Source organism: Gigantopelta aegis, chromosome 1, assembly GCF_016097555.1.
Source record: "Gigantopelta aegis isolate Gae_Host chromosome 1, Gae_host_genome, whole genome shotgun sequence".
Lineage (NCBI taxonomy): Eukaryota > Metazoa > Mollusca > Gastropoda > Neomphalida > Peltospiridae > Gigantopelta > Gigantopelta aegis.
Genome location: NC_054699.1, coordinates 25,118,387 through 25,144,442, shown reverse-complemented (window position 1 = coordinate 25,144,442; position 26,056 = coordinate 25,118,387). Strand labels below are relative to the sequence as shown.

At 38.4% G+C, this 26,056-nt stretch overlaps 1 protein-coding gene across 12 annotated transcripts in view; it reads left to right on the top strand.

Moving 5' to 3' along the window:
* The window catches only part of LOC121372738 (LIM and senescent cell antigen-like-containing domain protein 1), a 66,482-nt gene extending 62,069 nt beyond the window's left edge, over positions 1-4,413 (top strand). For all 12 annotated transcript variants that reach the window (XM_041499286.1, XM_041499284.1, XM_041499262.1 and 9 more), the window contains 4 exons: positions 336-428; positions 1,584-1,632; positions 3,805-3,880; positions 4,267-4,413. In XM_041499286.1, the coding sequence (XP_041355220.1) occupies positions 336-428; positions 1,584-1,632; positions 3,805-3,880; positions 4,267-4,381 (333 nt within the window). In that variant the 3' untranslated portion in view covers positions 4,382-4,413. The remainder of the gene's footprint in view (positions 1-335; positions 429-1,583; positions 1,633-3,804; positions 3,881-4,266) is intronic.
* Positions 4,414-26,056: the final 21,643 nt, after the last annotated feature.

The following is a 26,056-nucleotide window of genomic DNA, read 5'->3' as shown; positions in this document are numbered from 1 at the left end:
CTAATAGCAAGCATTGAATTTTTTTTTACTTTGTTGTCTTTTTAGGATTCTGCAAAAACCATAATCATGATTTAATGTAGAATTTTGGGATTCAGTCACATAATTTTACGCTTTGGTCCCAAAGTCTGGGATTTTTGGAAGCTTGAATAGAATCTGATATTCTAATACCATGACAACGCCGAACAAATTATATGCGTGCGACATCTTTAGATATTTGAGTCTAGTTTCGAAAGTTTTATAAACACAGGTTAATTTTTATAGCTATCTGTACTGTGAATTGCTAATCTGATTAATATCCAATGTTCACTGATTAACATTTAGCTATTTTGTTGTAGCACTTCGTCTGCGCCAAGTGTGAGAAGCCGTTTCTCGGTACTCGTCACTATGAGAAGAAAGGTCTGGCCTACTGTGAGCTGCATTACCATCAGGTGAGTGTCGTAAACCACATAATATACTCACTGTGAGCAGAAAGGTCTGGCCTACTGTGAGCTGCATTACCATCAGGTGAGTTTGTCGTAAACCACATAATATACTCACTATGAGAAGAAAGGTCTGGCCTACTGTGAGCTGCATTACCATCAGGTGAGTTTGTCGTAAACCACATAATATACTCACTATGAGAAGAAAGGTCTGGCCTACTGTGAGCTGCATTACCATCAGGTGAGTTTGTCGTAAACCACATAATATACTCACTATGAGAAGAAAGGTCTGGCCTACTGTGAGCTGCATTACCATCAGGTGAGTTTGTCGTAAACCACATAATATACTCACTGTGAGAAGAAAGGTCTGGCCTACTGTGAGCTGCATTACCATCAGGTGAGTTTGTCGTAAACCACATAATATACTCACTGTGAGAAGAAAGGTCTGGCCTACTGTGAGCTGCATTACCATCAGGTGAGTTTGTCGTAAACCACACAATATACTCACTGTAAGCAAAAAGGTCTGGCCTACTGTGAGCTGCATTACCATCAGGTGAGTTTGTCGTAAACCACATAATATACTCACTGTGAGAAGAAAGGTCTGGCCTACTGTGTTCTGCATTACCATCAGGTGAGTTTGTCGTAAACCACACAATATACTCACTGTAAGCAAAAAGGTCTGGCCTACTGTGAGCTGCATTACCACAGATGAGTTTGTTGTAAACCACATAATATACTCACTGTGAGCAAAAAGGTCTGGCCTATTGTGAGCTGCAGTACCATCAGGTGAGTTTGTCGTAAACCACAGGTTACACTACCTATGAGGTGTCTTGTATTTGGGGTTTTTTGTTTGGGGTATTTTTGGTTTTTTGTTTTAAGGTGGGAGTGTGTCTCAAAGAAAAACTTCATCAAAATCAGATATGTCAGTAATAATGCGAAATACGAACATTAAATTGTTTTGTAAGAAAAATAAATTAAACTTTGGTTAGGATGTTTTTCTCTTTTGTTTCTTGTGACGTTTTTTAATTTACTGGACCTTTGATTATTTCCATGAACAGATTTGACTGATATTCATGTCTTAGTTTATAATCTTTTTGAATTTACTGGATATTTTTATGGATTCGTGAAGATATTTGACTGAGATTTGTCTTTGCTTTGTTTCAGCTGTTTGGTAATATCTGCTTTGTGTGCAATAGCATTATTTCAGGAGATGGTAAGTAAAGAATCATTTTCCTCGAGGGGCGGGATTTAGCTGAGTCAGTTGAGCACTCACTTGAGGTGCTTGAACCACCTCAGTGGATCCGTTCTTGTTCCAACTGGGGTTTTTCTTGTTCCAACTAGTGCACCACAACTGGTTAAAAGCCGTGGTATGTGCTTTCCTGTCTTTGGGAAAGAGCGTATAAAAGATCCCTTGCTGCATTAAGAAAATGTACCGGGTTTCCTCTATTGACTACGAGTCAGAATTACCAAATGTTTGACATCCGATAGCCGATGCTTAATATATCAATGTGCTTTAGTGGTGTCGTTAAACAAAATAAACTTTAACATTTTCCATGAACTAAATCCACAGTAAATATACATGAATAATTATATTTTTTAAGTTGAGTTGCTATTGAGAATTTATCAAAGCATAACTTACTCAAACTGCATATTGACGCAATTTTACAGTAAATTTATGACTGTTATGCACAGGGCTCGAACTTAACGGCGGCACCGATGGCAATTGCCGTTGTTGAGATATAAATTGCCGTAGGTAGCAAGCATCACCGATGGCACTTTTGTGCCATCGATAAAGCTCCTCAACAATGGCGAAATCTATACACCTGGTGTACATTATCAGGCAATATTTAACATTTGCACATCTAAAAGATGTCTACATATAACAAGATAGCCTTTCAATCATCCTGTCATGTTTATTTGCTTCAAATGTCACTTTAAAAAAATTGCCATAGGCAGGCTCAAAATTGCCGTTGGTGGACTGTTCTTTTAAAAACTGCCGTGGGAGACAAATTCTTTAAGTTCGAGCCCTGTATACATCATTAAAAAAAAATATTTTAAACGAAAATAAATGTTTATAATTATAAATATGTGGGTAATTTTTGGCATGTTTCCATCAGATAACAGTTCAATTGTGCTTGTCATGGACACAATCTTTAACTTTGTCAGAGTATAAGACTCCATCATATGTGGTCATGTGGGATAGAAAAAGTACACCAGAGGTGGTGGAAATATTAGTTTTAAAAAAAATCCACCACCGAGGGTGCACTTAATCTATCCCACATTACCGCATATGCTAGAGTATTTTTCTCTCATCCATTCGATAAACAAACTATTATTTTACACAAAGAGATAAAGAAGTATGAAAAACTAACTTCTTTATTTGACCATTTTATCATAAGTAAAATCTACACTATCATATTTGCCGAGTTTGTTTTATGTGTTAAATAAAATTTAACACTACCCATGTTAAACACAATGACATCATAGCCTATGCAAGATAGATTTATTCCATATGAGCCGATGTCATGGAACATGTTTTGCATAGCTAGGAATGGAAGAAAGTTCTGTCTAAGACGGGTAATTATAAATGGCACAACTCATAATTTGAAATGCACATAAATCAGGGTTTTTTTACATCTGAGGTTAACATTGATTGAAGTGTTAAACACATTCTACTTCTCGTTTTTGAAAAAAAAACTGTGTGTAATAAAGTGTGGTTGGTATGTACTATTATGGGAAATGTGACATAGCATAGTTAAAAGAGCCCTTGATGCACAGTCGGTCAGAGTATCGATCCCCATGTAGGGCCCACAAGGGATTTCCTCGTTCCAGCCTGTGTACCTTTAACTGGTGTAATACAGGCTATAACCATACTCTCCTGTCTGTGGAATACTGCTTATAATAATAAATCCTTTGTTGCTGATCTGAAAGAGTAGCCCATTGCTTATCAGCAGCGGGTTTCCTCTCTCATTATGTTTGGTCTCTAACCATATGTAAGGGGCGGGGCTTAGTCCAGTGGTAAAGCATTTGCTCGATGCGCGGTCGGTCTGGGATCAATCCCCGTTGGTGGGCCCATTGGGCTACTTCTCGTTTCAGCCAGTGCTCCACAACTGGTGTAACAAAGGTTGTGGTATGTACTATCCTGTCTGTGGGATGGTGCATATAAAAGATCCCTTGCTGCTAATCGAAAAAGAGTAGCCCATGTAGTGCCGACAATGGATTTCCTCTCTCAACATCTGTGTGATCTTTAACCATATGTCCGACACCATATAACCATAAATAAAATGTGTTGAGTGCGTTGTTAAATAAAATATTTCCAAACCATATGTAATTAAAATGTGTTGAGTGCATTGTTAAGTAAAATATTCCTTTCTTCTGATTTCAGTGTTCAGTGCCTTCAACAAGTCATGGTGCGTTAACCACTTCGCGTGCTCCATCTGCGACCGCAAGATGAGTCAGAAGTAAGATCTTTACTCTTGTCTTTATTAGTTGTCTTCCAAAATATCCATGTTTGGGTGGGGACAAGGTAGAAGGCAGTTTTAATTTCCATCCATACATAAAATAGTTGGCCATAAAAAATAAACAGTTTAGCTTTTTCTGTGTTAAAAAGGAATTGGGTAAAACTCTGTTACTTATATTAATTAAATTATATTTTAAAATAATATTTGCTGGTCAATTCAAAATGAAGCATAAAAGTTTTTTTATAGTTGTAATGTTTATACATTTGTAGTAGTAATTTGCATATGTTTAGTGAAAAACAGCCTTGCTGTTTGCCAATCACATGAAATTTATTTATTATATGTTAATTTCTTCCTCTTTTTTTCTTTTTTTTTTCACTCTCTCCCAGAACAAAGTTTTTCGAATTTGACCTGAAACCGGTTTGTAAGCTCTGTTACGACCGCTTTCCTGGTGAGTTAAAGAAACGACTCAAGAAGGCCTATGATGAAGCTGCCAAGAAGTAAATCAGCCAGTAAAAAAAGATATTTTTTAAAAACCTGTAAGTTCAGGGAGGCAACTCTTGTCATCATGGATGAAGAGGGACAACCCTTGCACCAGAAGAATACTCGGCTAACTTGACCAAAGAGCTTTGAGACGGTGCAGCCGACAAGATATTTATGGTAGTGGTTCCAGTATGGGCAGACCTGTTTATATGTGTAGGACGTAGGTGGCAAGATATCCTTGGGTGCCAAGGACACATTAGCTTGCATGCATATGAAGTTAAGTGCTTCACGTATTATATATCACCATGTGTAGAGTTTTAACGTATATTTATGTATTGACAGTCATGTAAGACAGTGTTTCCCTGTTATAGGTCCATGGATTTAATACCTGGGTCCCGTTACACGAAGCAATCTCAGCGCCAAGATCACTTAAGTGCTTAACTGCCTTATTCACATAAGGTGAACTTAGCGCTAAGATCGGTTGGTGGAACAGGGTGCAGGTCAGTGGACCGATGTCAGGATTATTATAGATAAGTGTGTACCAGTTAGCTAGTTGATTATTATGTGAGCAGTAGAGATATTTATTCATGTATGTCTTGATGATGAAATGTTCTTTTCAGGAAGTGTAAGCCAAAAAATAAAACAAGGCTTTAGATGTCCAAATCATGATGATAAAATCCCATGGCCAAAATATGTCCATGTTAAAATTAGAGGTTACATCTTACTATTAATAGGTGTGGGGTTTTTGGCATTTAAAATATCGTATTTAAAAAAGAAAAAAAAAGAAAAATAATTCATTTTTACCTGTACCTTTTCACATTAATTTTCTGAAAAACAGGAGTGATATTTGAAGATTTAAATGGCTAGTTAAAAAAATAAAGCAAAAAGTAAAATAAAACCTTTGGTCTCAAGGCTCAAACCTTGTCCAACTCCACACCAATAATTTGAATCGGCCCTTAATCAAGTCTAAAGTTTAATAATAAAAACACAAAGTGTATATTGATGGCATTTAAGCCTACAGCACCGATTCGTATGGCATTTGACAGTCCTCATTGTCAGCCACTTGGCCAACCGATACTTTCACTAAATTAATTCTCAATTAATCGAAGACAAGATCAGTGCTGTCGGTCATTGCATTCGGAAACACTGGAATCGTAAAACGATGTACTTTTGGTATTTTTGTGATTGTATCTCATAATCTTGCGCTTCAGACACACAAAATGTGGGATTCGCAGAATCACGGAATCGTGTTTAAATTTACAGACTGCTTGAACAGTATTGAGCCGTTGACAAAATGCAACGGTGTTTGAGGTGCTATCTGAAACATTTCTGTGGTATATGAAAATCAGGGCTTCTAGAATTTTAATAAAATCCACTAGCCATGGGATCAGTGATTTAAAAAACATTTACTAGCCATGATTAAAAATTCACTAGCCCTACTTTACTTTAAGTTAATACAATTTGACTAAATAATAGTAATAATCAGATATGTCATCTAAAGAAGGAGATAGAGCTTAAAAACACTAACATTGGGGGTGTTGGGGTGGGGGCAGGATATTCATATTTACAAAATAGACAAAACATTTGACCCAAAACGATTCACTAGCCATCAGGCATGGCAATAGTAGTTATTTACTAGCCCAAAATTTAATATCACTAGCCATGGGAGTGTGACTACCATAATCTAGAAGCCATGTGAAAATTAAACAGTGGAAGAGTAGTGAGATACATTTCGTACCTCATGCTCGTGACTTCTTCAAGACTATTTAATGAAGCAGTTTGAGAGTCCGATATTTCATGATTTCATATTCAGGGGATGGATTTCTTTATGAACTTATAAAGTTATTTTAAATATGTACAAATCCATGTTGGTTTATTGGGGCGGTCTTGTCTTCTTTTTGGGGGGTGAGAGGATTTTTTAAAGTTTAAATAGATATTTCTTCTTATAATATCTGTCTTAATCTTTTACAGGGTGCAGTTTCTGTTTTTTCGTCCAATAACATCATAAGAATTTCACATGAAAAACATGAATAATACCAAAACCAGTTTTGATTGCTTGTTGGAAAATTCTGATGGGGAAATTACAATGTAGATACAGTGAGAATAGGTTATTTCTTTAAGAGAGAAATTTGTTTTAGCTTTTCCATTATTGTAAATAATAATCTTCTGCGATTTTTAACAAAATATTTGAAATAAATTTCTATGTGCAAATTTCATTACCTTAGTTAAAATAATTAAGTCTTGTAATATTTTTGTGTTCTTGTTTTTCAAGTGCCTTAGTTATTCCATAATACAGTCAGACCTTATTATAATAGCCATGTTTGTTCCAGGCTCACTTGGTTTGGGGGTTTTGGGTTTTTTTTCATTGTAATGAACTTGTCATACCCTTAAAAATATTCTGATACTTGTCCAGATAATGAAAGAGGATACCTACTGTCACCATGTAGGCTACTAAACATTTAAGTGCAGATTTAAAAAAAAAAAATATAATAATTTTTTTTTTTTTACTTTGGGCTCTGTTAATATCGATAGTTTGGGATTACATCTAATAATTTTATGCTTTCAACAAAATCAGGGATTCTCCGAAACACAGAAACCTGCTAAATTCACAGCCTGGCTACTAACATTGAACAGCAGCTAGGGATCTTTTATAGTCACTTTTCTCATTCACAAAGCAGCACATAGTGTGGTCTTTGATATATCAATTTCGGAGCACTCATTGGGATTTGGGGGGGGGGGGCTACATTCAGTTGGTAAAGTCGTCTGATTATAGTTAAGTATGTAATTATGTGTGTGTTTAGGCATAATATATCTTAATTACCATAAAAAAGTATGCAGTCATGTGGCATAATTTGTTAATTTGATGTAGAATACATTGGCTTGGGGAAAAGGTTGTAACTGCGTACATCTAGGTTTTGCCAATATATCAGTGATTCTGTAGAATTGTTAGTCCCTGTACCAGGGGTGGGGAAAAATAAAATTGTCTGTCAGTCCCACTTGAATGTCATCACTACGGGGGGGGGGGGAAGAGAGAAAGAAAGAACCTGTACTGTTTAAAAAAAAAAAAGGAATATTTATTTAACAACACCTCAGCCAATTTTAAACTACATCTGTTTAGTGTCTAATTGGCTAATTAAACTTAATGAAGAAAAAAAAAAAGTTTTATATATAAAGGGAGACAACCTGTTACATCTTAATTAAGAATGTAGGTATTCAGAATTTTATCGAAATAAAAGAGACAGGACCCGGGATAGACATTCCTGAAACCTTAGTATATAGGCATGTTAAAAAAAGTTCAAGCTCAAGTTCTAAACGAAAGAAAGTGTACATGTTACATACACATTGCAAAATGGTTTGGAACCAAATTCAAGGCATTTAGAATCCATTTTACTGAATTTTAATAACATGAACAGACTGGCTAATACAGTAGTTGTATTGTATATTTATAATTTCGATTCTCTCTTGTGCAACTATAGTTTCCTGTTAAATATGTCATATTTTATGGAGAAGACATATTTAAATGGAGAAATGTAGGGAATGGTTTTTGCTATGATATATTAAACAACAAAAATTATATACATGTACACATTACATTATAATGTATACAGTGTCTTCATTCTTATATTTAAATAATTAAATTTCCATTAAATTTATTACCACATAACGTCATCCCATTGGTCCAGATGTAGCAACAGGAGTTTGTTCACCGATTCACACAGTTTGTGGATGATTTTTGTGTTTTTTTCACATAAAAAAATAATAGACAATCCTTTAAAAAAAAAATCTCTTCCTTCCCCTTTCCCTTCCACCCACCCATCTTTTCAGTCAGTCAAAAATTAAATTGGATGTAAAATAAGTATTTCTACAATGCACACAATATTATTTTGAATAGTTAAGAACAATTAACAATACTTTTAATCGTATCTCGCTGGTCTGAGTTCATTTCCAACCTCTGCAATTAAAAAAATTGTCCATGGCGAAAACACTTGCCATTGAAAAAAAAACCTGAATATTGTCCAAGGTCAAAAAGTGCCGTGGATAACCTTAAACTCCACGGCATTGCCAATTGCCGTAGTCAGTTGCAAGGATTGTACTTCCCAACCATCACTCCAACCCCTCTCACCCACCCCCTCCAACCCCTTCAGGAAATCGTGGATCTACTCGGATATTGGGTCATTTGGTTGTCTCCTCTTTGTTTTTGTTTTTGAAAGCCTTTTTAATGTTCATGTTAACAATATTCCCAATGGTTTTATTTATACACCTGTATTTGTTTCATACCTCAATAATGTCGCTCTATCTAAACCTATGCATGGCTTGAATAAACTGGGTTGTTATTTACTCTGAGAGTGTCTTTGTTTGTTTATTGACTTGACATAAAACAGGGGTCCGAAAACGTTTTATTAAAGTGTGTGTGTTGATTGTATTCTGTAATGGTGGCTATTGTGTTTAAACACATGATACTAGTATACATATAAAACAAAATAATTACATGCACATACACATATATCTGTGCACATACACACAATCACAAACATGCATGCACATCAATACAAATGCATACACACTCCTGTACTATAGAGGGTATGTTGTATATTAAAAAAAAGAAGAAAAAGGGCAGGTCATGGTCCAGAGGTACTCCATTCGCCTGATATGTGGTTGGTCTAGGATCCATCCCCGCCGGTTAACCCATTGGGCTTTTTCTCGTTCCATCCAGTGCACCACGACTGGTATATCAAGGGCTGTGATATGTACTATCCTGTCTGTGGGATGGTGCATATAAAAGATCCCTTGCTACTAATGTGACGGGCATAAAGTATTAATTCACCTACCTCCACTCACTCCCACCTTCAATTCTGGAACACCCCTTACCACACAGGAGTTGAAAGCGAGGAAGGAAGGAGCCAACTCTGAACACAAATGCATTACCCCACCTCTCCCCTTAAAAATCTAATTAAAATATAGTTTCCCACCCCACCCATTGGCTTTCATCCTCCCAGGCCTGTGCATGCCTGTTCCAAAATTGGCGGTGTGTGTGTGTGTGCGATACAGCCTAATGTTTTGCCGCGTGTGGAGATGTGAGTTAAGTTAGTAATTCACAGCCATGCAATCCCTTGCCACACTGTCATAACGGGGGATGGAAGACGAGTGTCGGGGGGAGGGGGGTATAATGACAGAGCCGATACAGCCTACTGGTTTTTCCAGTTTGGGGATATGAGGTAAGATTATAATTCACAACCAGGATGTCCTTTACCAAACCGGCGTCAAAAGCGGGGGAGAAAAGGAACCAAAATTGCCGGGGGGGAGGGGTAATATTGAAGGCATACAGCTTAATATTCATTGCGTGGGTATGTGACGTATAGACATTTGTAATTCACAAGCAGGACAACCTTTACCACACAGGTATCAAAAGCAGGGAAGGGGCCAACATTGGCTGGGGGGGGGGGGGGGGGGGGCATATTGAAGCCGATGCAAGCTAATGTTATACCCTGTGTGGGGATGTAAGGTAAAAGTTTATAATTCACAACCAGGATGTTTATAACCACACGGGTGTCAAAAGCGGGGAGGGAATAGGCACGGCGGAAGCAAGTAGACATTAGAGGAGCTGACTGGAAGGAAGGAAATGTTTTATTTAACGACGCACCCGACACATTATATTTACTGTTATATGGCGTCGGACATATGGTTAAGGACCACACAGATTGAGGGAGGAAACCTACTGTCGCCACTTCATGGGCTACTCTTTTTCGATTAGCAGCAAGGGATCTTTTATATGCGCCATCCCATAGACAGGCTAGCACATACCACAGCCTTTGATGTACCAGTCGTGGTGCACTGGCTGGAGCGAGAAATGAGATCGAGGTCGCAAAGTAACGTTTCTAGGGGCGTTCGGGGGTATGCTCCCCCGTAAAACTTGGAAACTAGATGTCCTGAAATGCAATTTCCGGTATTCTACAAGTAAAATTAATCCCTGTCTTAAGAGTTAAAGTTTGTGTTGTTTAACGACACCAATAGAGCACATTGATTAATTAATTATGGACTATTGAATGTCAAACATTTGGTAATTCTGTCGTCAGAGGAAACATGCTACATTTTTCCTAATACTGCAAGGGATCTTTTATATACACTTTCCCACAGACAGGAAAGCACATACCACGGCCTTTGACCAGTTGTGGTGCACTGGTTGGAACGAGAAAAAAACCAATCAGTTGAATGGATCCACTGAGGTGGTTTGATCCTGCGACGCGAACACTCAGCCGACTGAGCTAAATCCACCCCCACCCCTTGTCTTAAGATTTACTACCAATAATATTTTTATTCCGAATTATTGGGGGGGGGGGGGGGGGCTAGAGGCACGCACACACACACACACCCCTGCTCCGCCGTACCTGGTGAAGAGGCCAGAATTGGCGGTTGAGGCAGGTTAATATTGATGCCGATACAGCCTAATGTTATTCCACGTGTGTGGATGTGAGGTATAAGTTTATAATTCACAGCCAGGCCATTGACCCTCGCCACATGACGTGACATATCAGTGGTATATTGTGTGTTTACTCGGCGAGTCGACAACACTAGTATAACCTGTTGATTTATGACATAGACAACACGCGCTGTGTATTATGCTGATGTGGTAGTGTTGTTGTAGTATTTAGAGTGATTCGACTGGCAGTAGCTAGTTACCTGTCCAGGGGCCTAATTCACTAAACTCTCGCAACTTTGCGATCTCGCAGTGCAATGCTAAAAGACTTGCAAAGAGGATGCTTTGTTGTCTAGCAGAGCCTAAGAGAACTTTGTGAATTATCCCCCTGGATAGAGGAGCTGGCCAAGGCCGGCAGCTGTGTCCATGACAGGTGTGCGCTACAACAGCCTGCTCTGAATGTGCACGTAAAACCCTATGATCAGACATAACCGGTAGCTATAGTTCTCATTAGAGGCACAGTTTCTGGCACAAGTCAAGAGTGATGGTCTCTACCCCCAGTGTGCGTGTTTGAACATTAATTTGATATATATTTAAGCACGGTAAAATGTTGACATTTTATGCGACGGTCACCCGTGGGCTTATAAAGTGTGTTTTGTTTAACGACACCATGCACTGGAGCATAAGCCTACGTGCATTGGGTGCAAGTAGCCCGAGTACTCTTACTGTAAGAGAGCTAGACGGAAATTTGGACATAAATACGCTCTCATTAGCATATTTATGTCCAAATGTCCGTCTAGCTCTCTTACAGTCAGAGTACTCGGGCTAGGGTGCAAGGAAGGAAGAAATGTTTCAACAACGTACGCAACATGTTATAATTACGGTTATACATTCCTTTATCTACTCAATACAAACATTTTCAGATACTATATTATTACCAGTACCAACAGTTATAAATTATGTCCTTTCGGTTGGTTTCCAGTGCACCACGACTGGTGTATCAAAGGCTGTGACATGTGCTAACCTGTTCGTGGAATGGTGCATATAAAAGATCCCTTGTTGTATTAGGAAAAAATGTAGCGGGTTTTCTCTAATGACTACGTGTCAGAATTACGAAATCTTGACATCGAATAGCCGATGATTAATCAATCAATGTGCTCCAGTGGTGTTGTTAAAGAAAACAAACTTGATGTGTTTTGGTTGGTTTCTTACATAAGTATATCATTCTTCACGTGAAAATACTTCAATTAGATTGTTTGACTTTGAATTCGGGGCATTCTTTTTTAAATGATATTCCATCCTGAAATCTTTTTCACTTTCTTATTTTGCGTTTCTATATTCATTTACTCATTAATAAATAAACCAGCAACGGGATATTGGATGCCATCTCTGAAAACAGCACAAAGAACTGCAACCAATTTGTGCATGTACACATGGGATCTGGCACCTGGAAGCCTGGATACAACATATTAGTCAAAATTAATCTAATTCTATACCTTGCCAGTAAATATCAATATCCATGCATCAGATCACATTTTGGATATCATATTTGAGTTCAGCACCCAGAGAAACAACAAATCGTATATTACAACCCATAGTATATCAAAAATAAACCTACCATTACAAACATTGTCATTTTGAATGTTTCCCATTAACCGATATCAAACATCCTACTACGTCAAATATTCCATCGGATTCAGATTCTACGGACAAAATGGCCATAGAAACAACTCTAAAAACTCAACTTTTAAGAAAATAGTTCAAGTTTGCCTATCCCTAGTTATATGGCGTCAGATTTGCAGGTAGAATGCTGGACTCTCGTACTGATGGTCTGTAGTTCGAATCCCTTAAAGGGACATTCCTGAGTTTGCTGCAATTTTTAAGATGTTATCGACTAACAGAGACATTTTGACGACTGTAATTACATAGAAAATAAATTTTTATGCATAAAATATTACTCGCTGTATATTAAACGTGTTTCTGATTGTTTTAATATTTGTACTAGGTTAAATTTCATTTTATATCCTAAAAAAAGATTTTTTCGTACGTACGAAATTATTTGAAGACAAAATCCAGTTTGGGCTTCTTACAAATATTAAGACAACCAAAAACACATTGAATATACAAACATTGATATTCTAAACAAGAAAATATATTTAATGTGTGAGTTTAATCGTACAAATATTTTATTAGTCGAAAACATCTTACAATGGAGCAAACTCAGGAATGTCTCTTTAAGTGGAAGGTTGATTTATCTGTTACATTAGTTAGCTGAGCGTATAGAACTACATGTAATGTACTTGTTTACTAACTGTGTATTTTATACTCATTTACACATCGGGAGGTAAAACTGGTTTAACTTGCTTACGTCCAATTAAGGTTCATACAGGAGCGAAGCGTCGTCTGGACTTGTGGGTGGATGGAATTCGAATATGAACCCATCGGAACCTTTTTTTCTACATTTTCCATGGACATCTGTACTGTAAAAAGAAAAAATCGACACCTCCCACCCCTAGTCTACGACTCTGTCTTTGTAGTTACAAACTGCGACTATAACCGTTGGAGACAGGGGCGGGAGAGGAGGGGCAACTACCGCCCTAGTGCTGGAGCAAATTCTCAAATTCGGGCAAAAACGATAGAGAAATCTGAGCAAATTGTGTTAACCTGAGCCATGTATTTCTATCGTTCTACGCTCAAAATTAGTTAGGCTACAATCCGTGTAAAAATGCGAAGTGATTCGTTTGTAACCCTGTTGTATAGCTGTTTGGTAGTCATGCTGATATGAATAATTGTTGTTATCCAGATTCGGGCATTTTTGTTTTATTCGGACAAAAGCCAGCCTGCCCTCCCCCCCCCCCCCCCCCCCCCCCCCAAAAAAAAGAAGGAAAAAAAGGGAGCCCGTACGTCTATGACTGCGACATAGAGTTTGTACTTTGCACATCTTGTTGAAGAAGAACGATTATGTGGGCGTTCGTGTAATGCAGCTTATTACGCTTCTTTCAGAAAATATCTCAGGCGTAGGACGATGAAAGCAGCGGCATGTTATAAATATTACAGTATTAATTAGTTTTTCCAATGCACTATCTTCCGAGTTGGGAGCAGGCGCGGATCCAGCAATGTTTGAAAGGGGGGGGGGGGGGGTCTTCGTGCAGTTACTTAAACGCGCTCTGTCACGGATGGTTGACTTAATTACTGACCCAACAAAATATCATATGACAATATATACATTTGATTTGTACCTAAAAGTATTTTATTGAACCGGTTCCCTCCCATTTTGCCTACAACCCAGTATGCCTACACTCAGTTTGCCGACAGTGTGAAAAAGTGACATCCCCAGTTCAAAGTGGAACAGTCCCTATTATTTTGTGTCTCAAACCAATATAAAAATATTGTATTACATAAACAATTAATATTATAATGAACATAAGTAATGTAATTGGGGCTTAGTTGCACAAAGGTGATTTCATGCTCTTTATGGTGATTAGTATTAGTGCAATGATCCCAAACTGTGATCTTTAATATGTGATCAAAGTGAAATGGCCTTCATGATTCTTTGATATAGGATTAAAGTTCAACTTTGTACAAAATATTTGTTTAATATTTGTGAGGTCATTTTATAGTTTAATTGTTTATATTTTACTTGTTTTTGCTGTGTAATGTTAATCGTTTTTATAATAAAATATGTGTTTGTCATATTATTTTGTCATGTTATTTTTAATGCTCCACTTTTAACTGGGGATGGCATCTTTTCATACTGAGTGTAGGCAAAGTGGGTTGTAGACAAAATGGGAGGACACCATTGAACCATCTATATAACCACCATATCACACTTATTATTGATATTTTATAAAAATAATTGAATTATGGGTACAGTCCATAATTCTGAGAAAAATTACGGCTATTTGGAGAGCAGAGGTGTGACGTATTATTTTGAGTCACGTGACGGGCATTCCCCGAATAACCGCAGTGCCAAAACGATTTACCAAGCTCGTGTAACGAGAACGCTTGACCGTCCTCTGCGACGTAGGGTAAATAGAAAGAAAAAAACCCCAATGAAAATAAGTTAATAAAAATTAATAAAAACATGTACTGAATGATATTAAGCTTATACATTAATTTATTTCAGTAACAGAAGGATGTTAAACGTCGACAATCCCGACTAGCTAGGCCTTTGCATCTATAGGTAAATTTATCCTTACGCGAAAACATCTGAACATCTGGATCACAAACACCGTCATTTTCCACCTTGTCAAATTCATTATTATACAAAATATGCCATAACAGCTGACTTGGGATAGGAATTGTTATATTTTTAAAGAATACTCTGAACTAGACGGTGTTTCATTCCACAGAAAAGGTGAAAAATTCAGATTTAGTTTTTCTTAAAAATTAAACAACTTGAATATATTTTTTATTTGCAGTACTGTATTCAATATATATTTCTGCACGTGAAATGATGGTTTGGCACGCTAATAGCCATTTCAGTTTGTATGTGTGTTTTTTACAACTGTCACAGGTAAGAAATAGTGTCCACTAAGTTATGGACAACAGCAATATCAAACATTGCACTAAACATACACAAGGGACATTTTATATGGTACTACAATTTAGGCAAGCTGTCCCTTTCTATGAATTAATGTCATTTTGTTATAAGATAAGGTTATATTTTATGTAATCACCTAAATGTTTACTCTTATCATATATTTTCTTACAAACTATCATTTATAATTTGAAAAATATTTCCTATATGTTGCAAGAAGTAGTTTTGCTATATATCAACCAGCACATCCTTTTACTGCCATTGTAAATATATGCTAATATCCATTAACAACATAACTTTTCTTTTTTACAAATGCATTTGTTCATGAAAGTAACCTAGTGGACATGCGGTAACATAGTAGACCAGGTTTAACTTCCACTAAGTTACTTATTATAACCATCCAATGAAAGAACCGACTTACGGTAAAAACTCCGATTATCTATATTTAATGATCAGAACAGGCTGATACAGTAATAAGAATGAGTAACAAGGTCATATGTCTAAATACAGATAAATAATTATTTTACTGAGGTCATCAGATTAAATGATTCCATCGAAATTGACAATAAATAACATTTAAATTCTTAACTGTTACACATTTAATTCAAGTGAGTAAATGAATGATTAAAGACACCTCAGCATGAATATCATAATATTTGGAATCAAACAAAATGTTCCATGGACAGTGTTTCTGCCAGAAAGAAATTGGTGAGTATGGCGCTATGAAATTGAATGCAACCACAGTATGGGGGCCTCCTCCAGAAAGAAAATGGGTTAAGTTTAGAGTTAGGGTTAAGAAAATCATACAGTTAATGATAAGAATAATTAATTTTGTCAAATGTTAATTAAAACAAAAATCTACCCAAAAATGTGGGTATGGCACCATACCCATTTTACCCTCTAGCAGAAACTGATGGACCAGTATAACAAATACAAAACTGAACTACAAGCCAATGCACTTTTTTTTTTAAATTTACTTCAGCTGACAAAATCATATATTTTTTCTGTTTTTATTTTTTAACACTTCAAATTTTATATGTTAAATGCATGCATGTGTACATGCTTATATCATTTATAAGACCTGGCCTCACAACGTGTGTCAGTTTGTTGATGCTAATTACCATTAGAGGTTGGTTTGGGAAGGAAACAAACCGTTTTCATAAATATACCCATATATGTCCTTATTGTTGAGGCAGAATGCACTCCACCTGTATAGCTGTCTCATTGTACAATCTTATGATTCCTTGTTTAACACTGAATTGTAAAACAAATACAGCCAGACAAATGAATGTAATTTCCATTTATAATGCATATTTAGAGAAACAAGGGCTACTAAATCCGTGATTGAGCTCCTTTAAATGGAAGCTGTATATTGGCAGTGAATGCGGGTTTTTTCGTCTTGAGCAGCTGCCCCCTCCCCACTGGACCCGCCCCTGGTAGGAGCAGTGCTCCCGCTCTCCCTGTTTTCAATGCCTATAGAAATTAGCACAGGACAGGTGTGGGTCTAGAATTTGAACAGCGGAGTGCGGAATAAGAGCGTGCTATATTAAGGGTGGGTTTTATTTTATTTTATTTCGGGGAGAGAATGGGTGCGCTCCTTTCACCTCTCCTGGTAGCCCGAGTACTCTGACTGTAAGAGAGCTAGACGGACATTTGGACAGTTATACGTCCAAATGTCCGTCTAGCTCTCTTACAGTCAGTGTACTCGGGCTACTCTCCTGGCTGCACCAAGTCATCGACTGGCAGAGGTGGAGTAAGTCCTGGACAGTCTTCCCGTTCACTCCATTGCTGTGCGGAGTACTCTGGCTCTCCGGGAGAGTGAAAAGAGCGCACCCTATATTTATTACTTTACATGTGTATTTTATAAGCAAAACCGGGAGTGTGCACCAACACAACACCCGAATCCGCGCCTGCATGCATGGCGGCTGTGCTTAAAATTTTTTTGGACCCATGGGGAAAGACAATTATTGGTTTGAATTTTATGAAATTTCACCAAAGTGGATCTGAAATGTGTATAAGGCAATGACCGATGGCAATATTCGGTGTTATGCTTCGCGTGATGGACGTTGTACTTGAATGGAAAAGTTTTGTTTCATAACAATCGGTATCACTGGGTACATTTTTTGAAGTAATGTCCTTGAGTGTTCAGGGGACGTTATATCTTCTGTTGTGACACATCGAGTACAACATCAGTGTTGTGTTATGCCCGGCGCAACGAGCTTTTTTTAACGCATGCGTCTTGCGTTAAAAAACGCATCCGTACGAACGCAGTAAAACGCATCGTGTGCGACCCCCTCTGCGTTGCGTTTTTTTAGCGCTGCGTCGATTTTTCAAATATTAAACATGTTTGATTTTAGACGCACAAACGCATCCGTCTCCTACCGCATCCGTCTAAAAACGTACATGTGCGCCTACTTGCGTCTTTGTTGCGTTCACATTTTTATATTGACCAATCATCTGTCTATTCAGTAACATGCCTTTCGAAATTGCCTCTCCAGCTGACAGTTTACCAATTAACAATTATTGGTTTCAGTGATGAATAGAACTGTGACCCGACCATTAAAAATGACTAACATGTAAATGTTTCAACACAAATAATTTCCAACTGCTCATATTTGAAACAAAGACTAGGCATGTGTAATTGATGACATTTCTAAATAGATGAAATTAAAAAATATAAATTATTGCATTCATTGTACAATGCCTAATAATAATAATTAAACAAACAATTGTGAAATAAGAAAGATTTATATCGTAATAGTATATTGTACATAATGTTTTAAATAAAGTTTATTATGTTTTAAAATGTATTAATAAATTACATTTAATCTTTGTTATTTTTCCTGGAGTAAAGTATAAATAAATTAATTGATAAAAGAAATCGTCAGTAGATCGCAGGAACGCATCGCAGGTAGGCGCACACGAGACTCATCCGTCTGCGTTGAGTCTGCAGGTTTTTTTTTAACGCAGACGCATGCGTTAAAAAAAACGCTCGTCTGCGCCGGGCATTAGTCACTGTGTTAGCTGCAGTATATGTGTACCAACTTCTCTATGTGGGAGGGGATTTCAAAATCATTTCCACGTTGCACGTTTCATCTCCTTTTCAAAACGTCTGGATCTGAAATTGTGTGTATATATTTATCACGTACTGTGACAGATCAAGTTTAACTTTTGTGGCGATTTACCCATTTTTGACGAAGTTATGGCCCTTGAACTTAGGAGATGTGAAAATTTGTTTTCTGGACTTTTTTCCAGAAGACCTTTAGATATTGAGCTGAAATTTTGTGTATAGGTTTATCACGTACTGTGGCAGATCAAGTTTGACTTTCGTGGCGATTTACCCTAGGGCTAGATAAATCTGTCCGACCCGAGGGCTAGACGATTTCTACATACGCGTGACGTCATAACTCATGGTTTTTAAAATTCTGTTTGCCATTTCACGTTGTAGCATTGTTTTAAAAATATTTAAACAAATTAATATTTTCAACTTTATATTTATTGGTAAGTTGAACATTACATATTTATGTCGTTGCATAAGGTGGACTGTATTTTTCCGCGTATGATTAAATGAGTTTGCAGGTGAAATTAATCTTTTGTTACTGTAATTAAATTTGCAAGAAAAAAAATCATCACCGTTGTGAGGTATAGATAAGGCAATTCCAACCCTCGGGACAAAATTGTTTTGTAAGGGCCTCGGTAAACCTAGGTCCTCATAAAAAAACATTTTGTCCCTCGGGTTGGAATAGCCGTATCTATACCTCACAACGGTGATAGATTCTATTAATCATTTGTATATAGCTTTACAGACCAAGTTTAACTTTCGTGGTGATTTACCAACTTTTCAGAGTTATGGACTTTGAATTTAGGGGATACGAAACATTGCTGGGCCCGGCAGGGGGCATGTATTGCTTTAGAAGTACTCTCAAAATGCCTGTAAATCATCGGCTAATGGATATCAAACATTTTGTAATTTGACATATCGTCTTAGAGAAGACACCCGCTACATGTTCCCATTAGCAGCAAGGCATCTTTTATATGCATCATCCCACAGACAGGATAACGCATACCACGGCCTTTGATATACCAGGGGCCTAATTCACTAAACTCTCGCAACTTTGCTAAAAGACTTGCAGCAAAGAGGACGCTTTGTTGTCTAGCAGAGCCTAAGAGACGTTTATGAATTAGGGCCCAATTGTGTTGCACTTGCTGGAAGGAGAAGTAGCCCAATGGGTCCACCGACGGGGGTTGATCTCAGACCGACCGCTCATCGGTCCCACCCCTCCAAGGCCGGTTAATAATCCCAAACTACTAAAAGTTTGTTTTGTTTAACAACAACACCAGAGCACATTGATTAATTAATCATCGGATATTGAATGTCAAGCATTTGGTAAATCTGACTCGTAGTCATCAGAGGAAGCCCGCTACATTTTTCCATTAGCAGCAAGGGATCTTTTATATGCACTTTACAAACAGACAAGAAAGCACATACCACGGCCTTTCACCAGTTGTGGTGCACTGGTTGTAATGAGAAAAACCCAGTCAGTTGAATGGATCCACCGAGGTGGTTCAATCCTGCGACCCAAGCACCTCAGGCGAGCGCTAATTCCCCCCCCCCCCCCCCAAAAAAAAAAAATAAGAAAAAAAACAAAAAAAATAAACAAACTAACTACCAAGTCTGCTTGCACCTACAATTACGGTACTTGAAACCTCACGACGAAACGCAAACGTGTAACCTGAAGAAGGAAGGAAGGAAGGAAATGTTTTATTTAACGACACTCAACACATTTTAATTACGGTTATATGGCGTCAGACATATGGTTAAGGACCACACAGATATTGAGAGAGGAAACCCGCTGTTGCCACTTCATGGGCTACTCTTTTCTATTAGCAGCAAGGGATCTTTTATATGCACCATCGCATAGACAGGATAACACATACCACGGCCTTTGATATACCAGTCGTGGTGCACTGGCTGGAACGACAAATAGCCCAATGGGCCCACTGACGGGGATCGATCTCAAACCGACCGCGCCTCAAGCGAACGCTTTACCATTGGGTTACGTCCCGCCCCTTGTTTTTAAACAAGACCCCCAACCAAGCCCAAACGGATCAATTTTATCAGCTGAATCTTGTAAATGTCAGAATGACACGGCCTAGCCTTGAATGAGACAATGCCATATGGACGAAACCTGTCAGCAGCCGTACAAGGTTTCCAATAATACACCACCACGATAAAGAGGAAAGGTCAATGGTGAACTCTGTTTGGCAATACCACGTTCAAACACGCGTTGCGATAAAGGAAAGGAATGTTTGTTTTTTTAACAAAGGAAGAAAATGTTTTATTTAACGACGCACTCAACACATTTTATTTACGGTTATATGGCGTCAAACATGGTTACGGACCACACAGGTATTGAGAGAGGAAACCCGCTGTCGCCACTTCATGGGCTATTCTTTTCGATTAGCAGCAAGGGATCTTTTATATGCACCATCCCACAGACAGGATAGCACATACCACGGCCTTTGGTGTACCAGTTGTGGTGCACTGGCTGGAGCGAGAAATAGCCCAACGGGCCCACCGATTGGGATCGATCCCAGACCGACCGCGCATCAAGCGAGCGCTTTACCACTGGGCTACGTCTCGCCCCTTGTTTTTAAACAAGACCCCCAACCTATTTTAAACTCTAGCCGTTTGGAAAGGAAAATAAAGGATTATTTGTTTAGCGACTCTCCAGAACATTTTAAACTACTTGCATATATGTGCTATATAACCCTCGACTGATGCGCGGTCGGTCTAGGATCGATCCCCGTCAGTGGGCCCACTGAGCTATTTCTCGTTTCAGCCAGTGCTCCACGACTGGTATATCAAAAGCATATGTGGTGTGTTTCATCTTTTCTGTGGGATAGTGTTTGTAAAAGATCCCATGCTCCCTTAAAAAATGTAGCTTGACATCCAATAGCCGATGATTAATAAATCAATGTGCTCTAGTGGTGTCGTTAAACAAAACAAACTTTAACTTTTAACTATGTGATATATAATATATATCGACACTTAAGAGAGATATACAGTGACAGACAGACAGACAGAGAGAGAGAGAGAGAGAGAGAGAGAGGAGAGAGAGAGAGAGAGAGAGAGAGAGAGAGAGAGAGAGAGAGAGAGAGAGAGAGAGAGAGAGAGAGAGAGAGAGAGAGCCCACAGGCAGGATAGCACAAACCATGGCCTTTGTTGAACCAGTTATGGATCACTGGTTGGTGCAAGTGGTTTACACCTATCCATTGAGCCTTGCGGAGCGCTCACTCAGGGTTTGGAGTTGGTATCTTGATTAAAAATCCTATGCCTCGACTGGCAAGAGAGAGAAAGAAAGAGTATGTGTGTCATGGGCGGATCCAGGAAATATTTTTTTTAGGGGGGGGGGGGACAAAAAAAGAAGGGCACATTGACTCGTCAAAAGGGCACCTTACTACAAGTTTTGATATTTACAAGTAATATGAATTCCTACAGTTCTACGTCATAATATACTAGCAATAATGAAGTAAATTGGCGTCACTCGCGTTAGAACCTCAATGGGGCCCCATTGAGACTCAATAACACAGACACATATCTGCAGGCTTGCGCATGTACACGAAAATCTTGATTTCATTTATCTACAATATAATTATTGTTTACTTAAAAAAAAAAAAATTCTACAAACAAAAAGGGCACTTGGACATTTTGAGGGCACTTGAACAATTTTTGGGGGGACGCGTCCCCCTGGTCCCCCCCCCCTTGGATCCGCCCATGTGTGTGTATTAGTTATACACACAGACAGACAAACAGACAGACAGAGAGAGAGAGGAGAGAGAGAGAGGAAGAGAGAGAGAGAGAGAGAGAGAGAGAGAGAGAGAGAGAGAGAGAGAGAGAGAGAGAGAGACAGTGTGTGTATTAGTTATACAGACAGACAGACAAAAGGACAGAGATAAAGGACAGACAGAGAGAGAGAGAGGGAGGGAGCACATACCATTGCCTTTGATGCAATGGGGCACTATTGGGAAAGTGGGAAAGCACTGAATACACGGACAACGACTGTTGTCCTGTCCTTAATTGAATTGACACCGCGTGCACTTAATGTAATACACCGCGCTATTAAAAATAATGGAACACCGGCGTCATTTATTTTTCTCTCTGTTATTATAGCGCATGATTCTCGTCTTCCGGACCACAGAAGCACGGGAGACCGGCCTCGGTGGCGTCGTGCTTAGGTCATCGGTCTACAGGCTGGTAGGTACTGGGTTCGGATCCCAGTCGAAGCATGGGATTTTTAATCCAGATACCGACTCCAAACCCTGAGTGAGTGCTCTGCAAGGCTCAATGGGTAGGTGTAAACCACTTGCACCGACCAGTGATCCATAACTGGTTCAACAAAGGCCATGGTTTGTGCTATCCTGCCTGTGGGAAGCGCAAATAAAAGATTCATTGCTGCCTGTCGTAAAAGAGTAGCCTATGTGGCGACAGCGAGTTTCCTCTAAAAAAAACCCAGTCAGAATGACCATATGTTTGACGTCCAATAGCCGATGATAAGATAAAAATATCAATGTGCTCTAGTGGTGTCGTTAAATAAAACAAAGTTTTTACTTTTACAGTAACACGGGCGTCATTCTAGCTGCTGTATCATTTCTGTGGGGCGGGACGTGAAATAGTGGTAAAGCGGTCGCTCGATGCGCGGTCAGTCTAGGATCGATCCCCGTCAGTGTGTCCATTGGGCTATTTCTCGTTTCAACCAGTGCACCACGGCTGGTATATCAAAGGCTGTGGTATGTGCTATCCTGTCTGTGGGAAAGTGCATATAAAAGATCCCTTGCTGCATTAGGAATGATGCAGCGGGTTTCCTCTCATAACTACGATTCAGAATTACCAAATATTTGACATCCAATAGCCGATTGATCAATGTGCTCTAGTGGTGTCGTTAAACAAAACAAACTTTTAACATTTCAGCCGGAAGCAGGCGTGTACAATGTGAGTGTGTGTGCGTGTGCGTATGTGTGTGTCGTCTCTCTCTCTCTCTCTCTCTCTCTCTCTCTCTCTCTCTCTCTCTCTCTCCTCTCTCTCCTCTCCCTCTCTCTGTGTGTGTGTGTGTGTGTGTGTGTGTGTGTGTGTGTGACAGAGTGGGGTGGGGGTGGTTAGGGTGTGTTGGTGTAATAGGTTGGGGGTATCGGAGGTCAACCCCCACCCACCGCTCAAGCATAATTTTTTTTTTCAGTATATTTCCTGGAGCATTATGATTCGACACCTATAAACTTCGCTCGCCAAAGTCTAGACCCCCCCCCCCCCTTCCCCCCGCATAAATTCCTGCACACGCGCCTGGAAATGGGGTGGGAATAAGGACAGAATGTAGTTCAGTGGTTAAGTTGTTCATCTAAAGATCGATTAATAGTAGAATCGATCTCCCTCACTGTTAAACACCAATTTTATTTTTGTCAAAAAAATATACATTTTGTAGGCATACATACATATTTATATATAAAATAATATAATGTGCATACTGCGGGGAATGGTATGTAGCATCGGGTTACAATCGATAAAATTCTATAGTAAATGCATGCATAGAAATAATATACAATATAATAACATGTGTCATGTATCAATGTTGTTACTGAAGAAAGGACACACTAGAACAAAGTGATATTCGTCCTTGTCTACATTCATATTGCACAGACGACAAATTCTATTATTCCTATCAATATTGTGGTATCTGCCCGTTTCTATAAAGAGATTATGGGAAGATAATCTATATTTACTCAAAATATGTTTTATTTCAAGGCAATAGGTTTCTGAAGATAAGGCTGTAAGCAATAATTATTAACAACGAATTTGTATAACAGACATTTTGGAGAATTGTTGAATACAGCATACATAGATTGGATAAATTGATCAGTCATTCTCTGTTTGAATAGTGATATAAATGTATTGCGATTTTCTACATTTTGATTATACCATATGTGACCAAAACCATTAATGAGAAGCAGGTCTCTTATTTGACTAACCCAATTAACAGAACGTGGTTTTCTTATGCACTCGTCATATAGGGTGGTATAACACACTTTCAAAATACAGTTATCTGTATTCAACAAATTTATCCAATATTTAACCATACGGATGTTCCTACTTATGAACAAAGGTGATCTATCTAATTCAAAATAGACCATCATATTAGTAGTGCTTCTTTTCACGCCTAAAATACGTTTACAGAATTGTAAATGTAGGATCTCGTGACTATTTGCTTTGTGAAATGCTGCTAACATATGTATCAAACAGTGATAGTAATGTTTCTGCATTTAAGAAATAGTTACTAGTTTTACCAAATAGAGCAGCCATATCTTTTCTACCTTGGTTGCATATTACCTTCTGAGCGGTATTAAATTTTCCATTATAATGAAGACAGACCCCAAGATAGTTAAAACTGTCAACAATTTCTAAATCGGTTTCGTGGTATATCCACCTTTCTTCAGGTTTCACATTTCCACCTTTTCTGAATACTACAATTTTACTTTTATTAATATTTACTTTTAAATTCCATTTGTTTGAGTATATATCCAAAGTGTCTAACATACTCTGCAATTCAGGCGCACTTTCGGAAAACAATACTGTATCATCGGCATACTTCAGTAGATAAAGATGAAGATCCAGATCCAGGGGGGTGAGGGTCACAGAGGTCCCGTGACTCTGTCCCGCCCTTTTTAGCGACTTTTAACATGCAGTGGGGCGAGACGTAGCCTAGTGGGAAAGCGCTCGCTTGATGCGCGGTCGGTTTGGGATCGATCCCCGTCAGTGGGCCCATTAGGCTATTTCTCGTTCCAGCCAGTGCACCACAACTGGTACATCAAAGGCCGTGGTATGTGCTATCTTGTCTATCGGATGGTGCATATAAAAGATCCCTTGCTGCTAATCGAAAAAGAGTAGCCCATGAGGTGACGACAGCGGGTTTCCTCCCTCAATATCTGTGTGGTCCTTAACCATATGTCCGACGCCATATAACCGTAACTAAATGTGTTGAGTGCGTCATTAAATAAAGCATTTCCTTCCTTCCTTCCTTCCTTCCTTCCTTCCTTCCTTTAAAGGGACATTCCTGAGTTTGCTGCACTTTTTAAGATGTTATTGACTAACAGCAACTTTTTAACGATTGTAATTACATATATTTTTATGCATAAAATATTAGTGGCTGTATATTAAACGTGTTTCTCATCCTTTTAATATTTGTACTAGGTTAAATTTCATCTTATTTCCTAAAATATAGTTTTTTCGTACGTACGAAATTATTTTAAGATAAAATCCAGTTTGGGCTTCTTAAAAATATTAAACCGACCAGAAACACATTGAATATACAGACACTGATATTCTAAACAAGAACATATATTTAATATGTAAGTTTAATCGTAGAAATATTTTATTAGTCGGAAGCATCTTACAATGCAGCAAACTCAGGAATGTTCCTTTAACATGTAATTGTCCACAATATATCATGTATCACTAAATTGCCCTGAAAACGTATCTCTAAGCATCTTTATTTTAAAAAACAAATTTCCTCGGAGCATACTTCTAATCCCCCTTACTGATCTCATTCTTATTGGGCTAGCAAACTCAAACTCCCTTCTTAGAATGGTATGACCTCTCCCCTTTACAAAACCCTGGATCCGCTCCTGCACACCCCAACCCATCTAATGATCCTTCCCCAACTGTTACACCAACAGTATGTACTGTGGTATG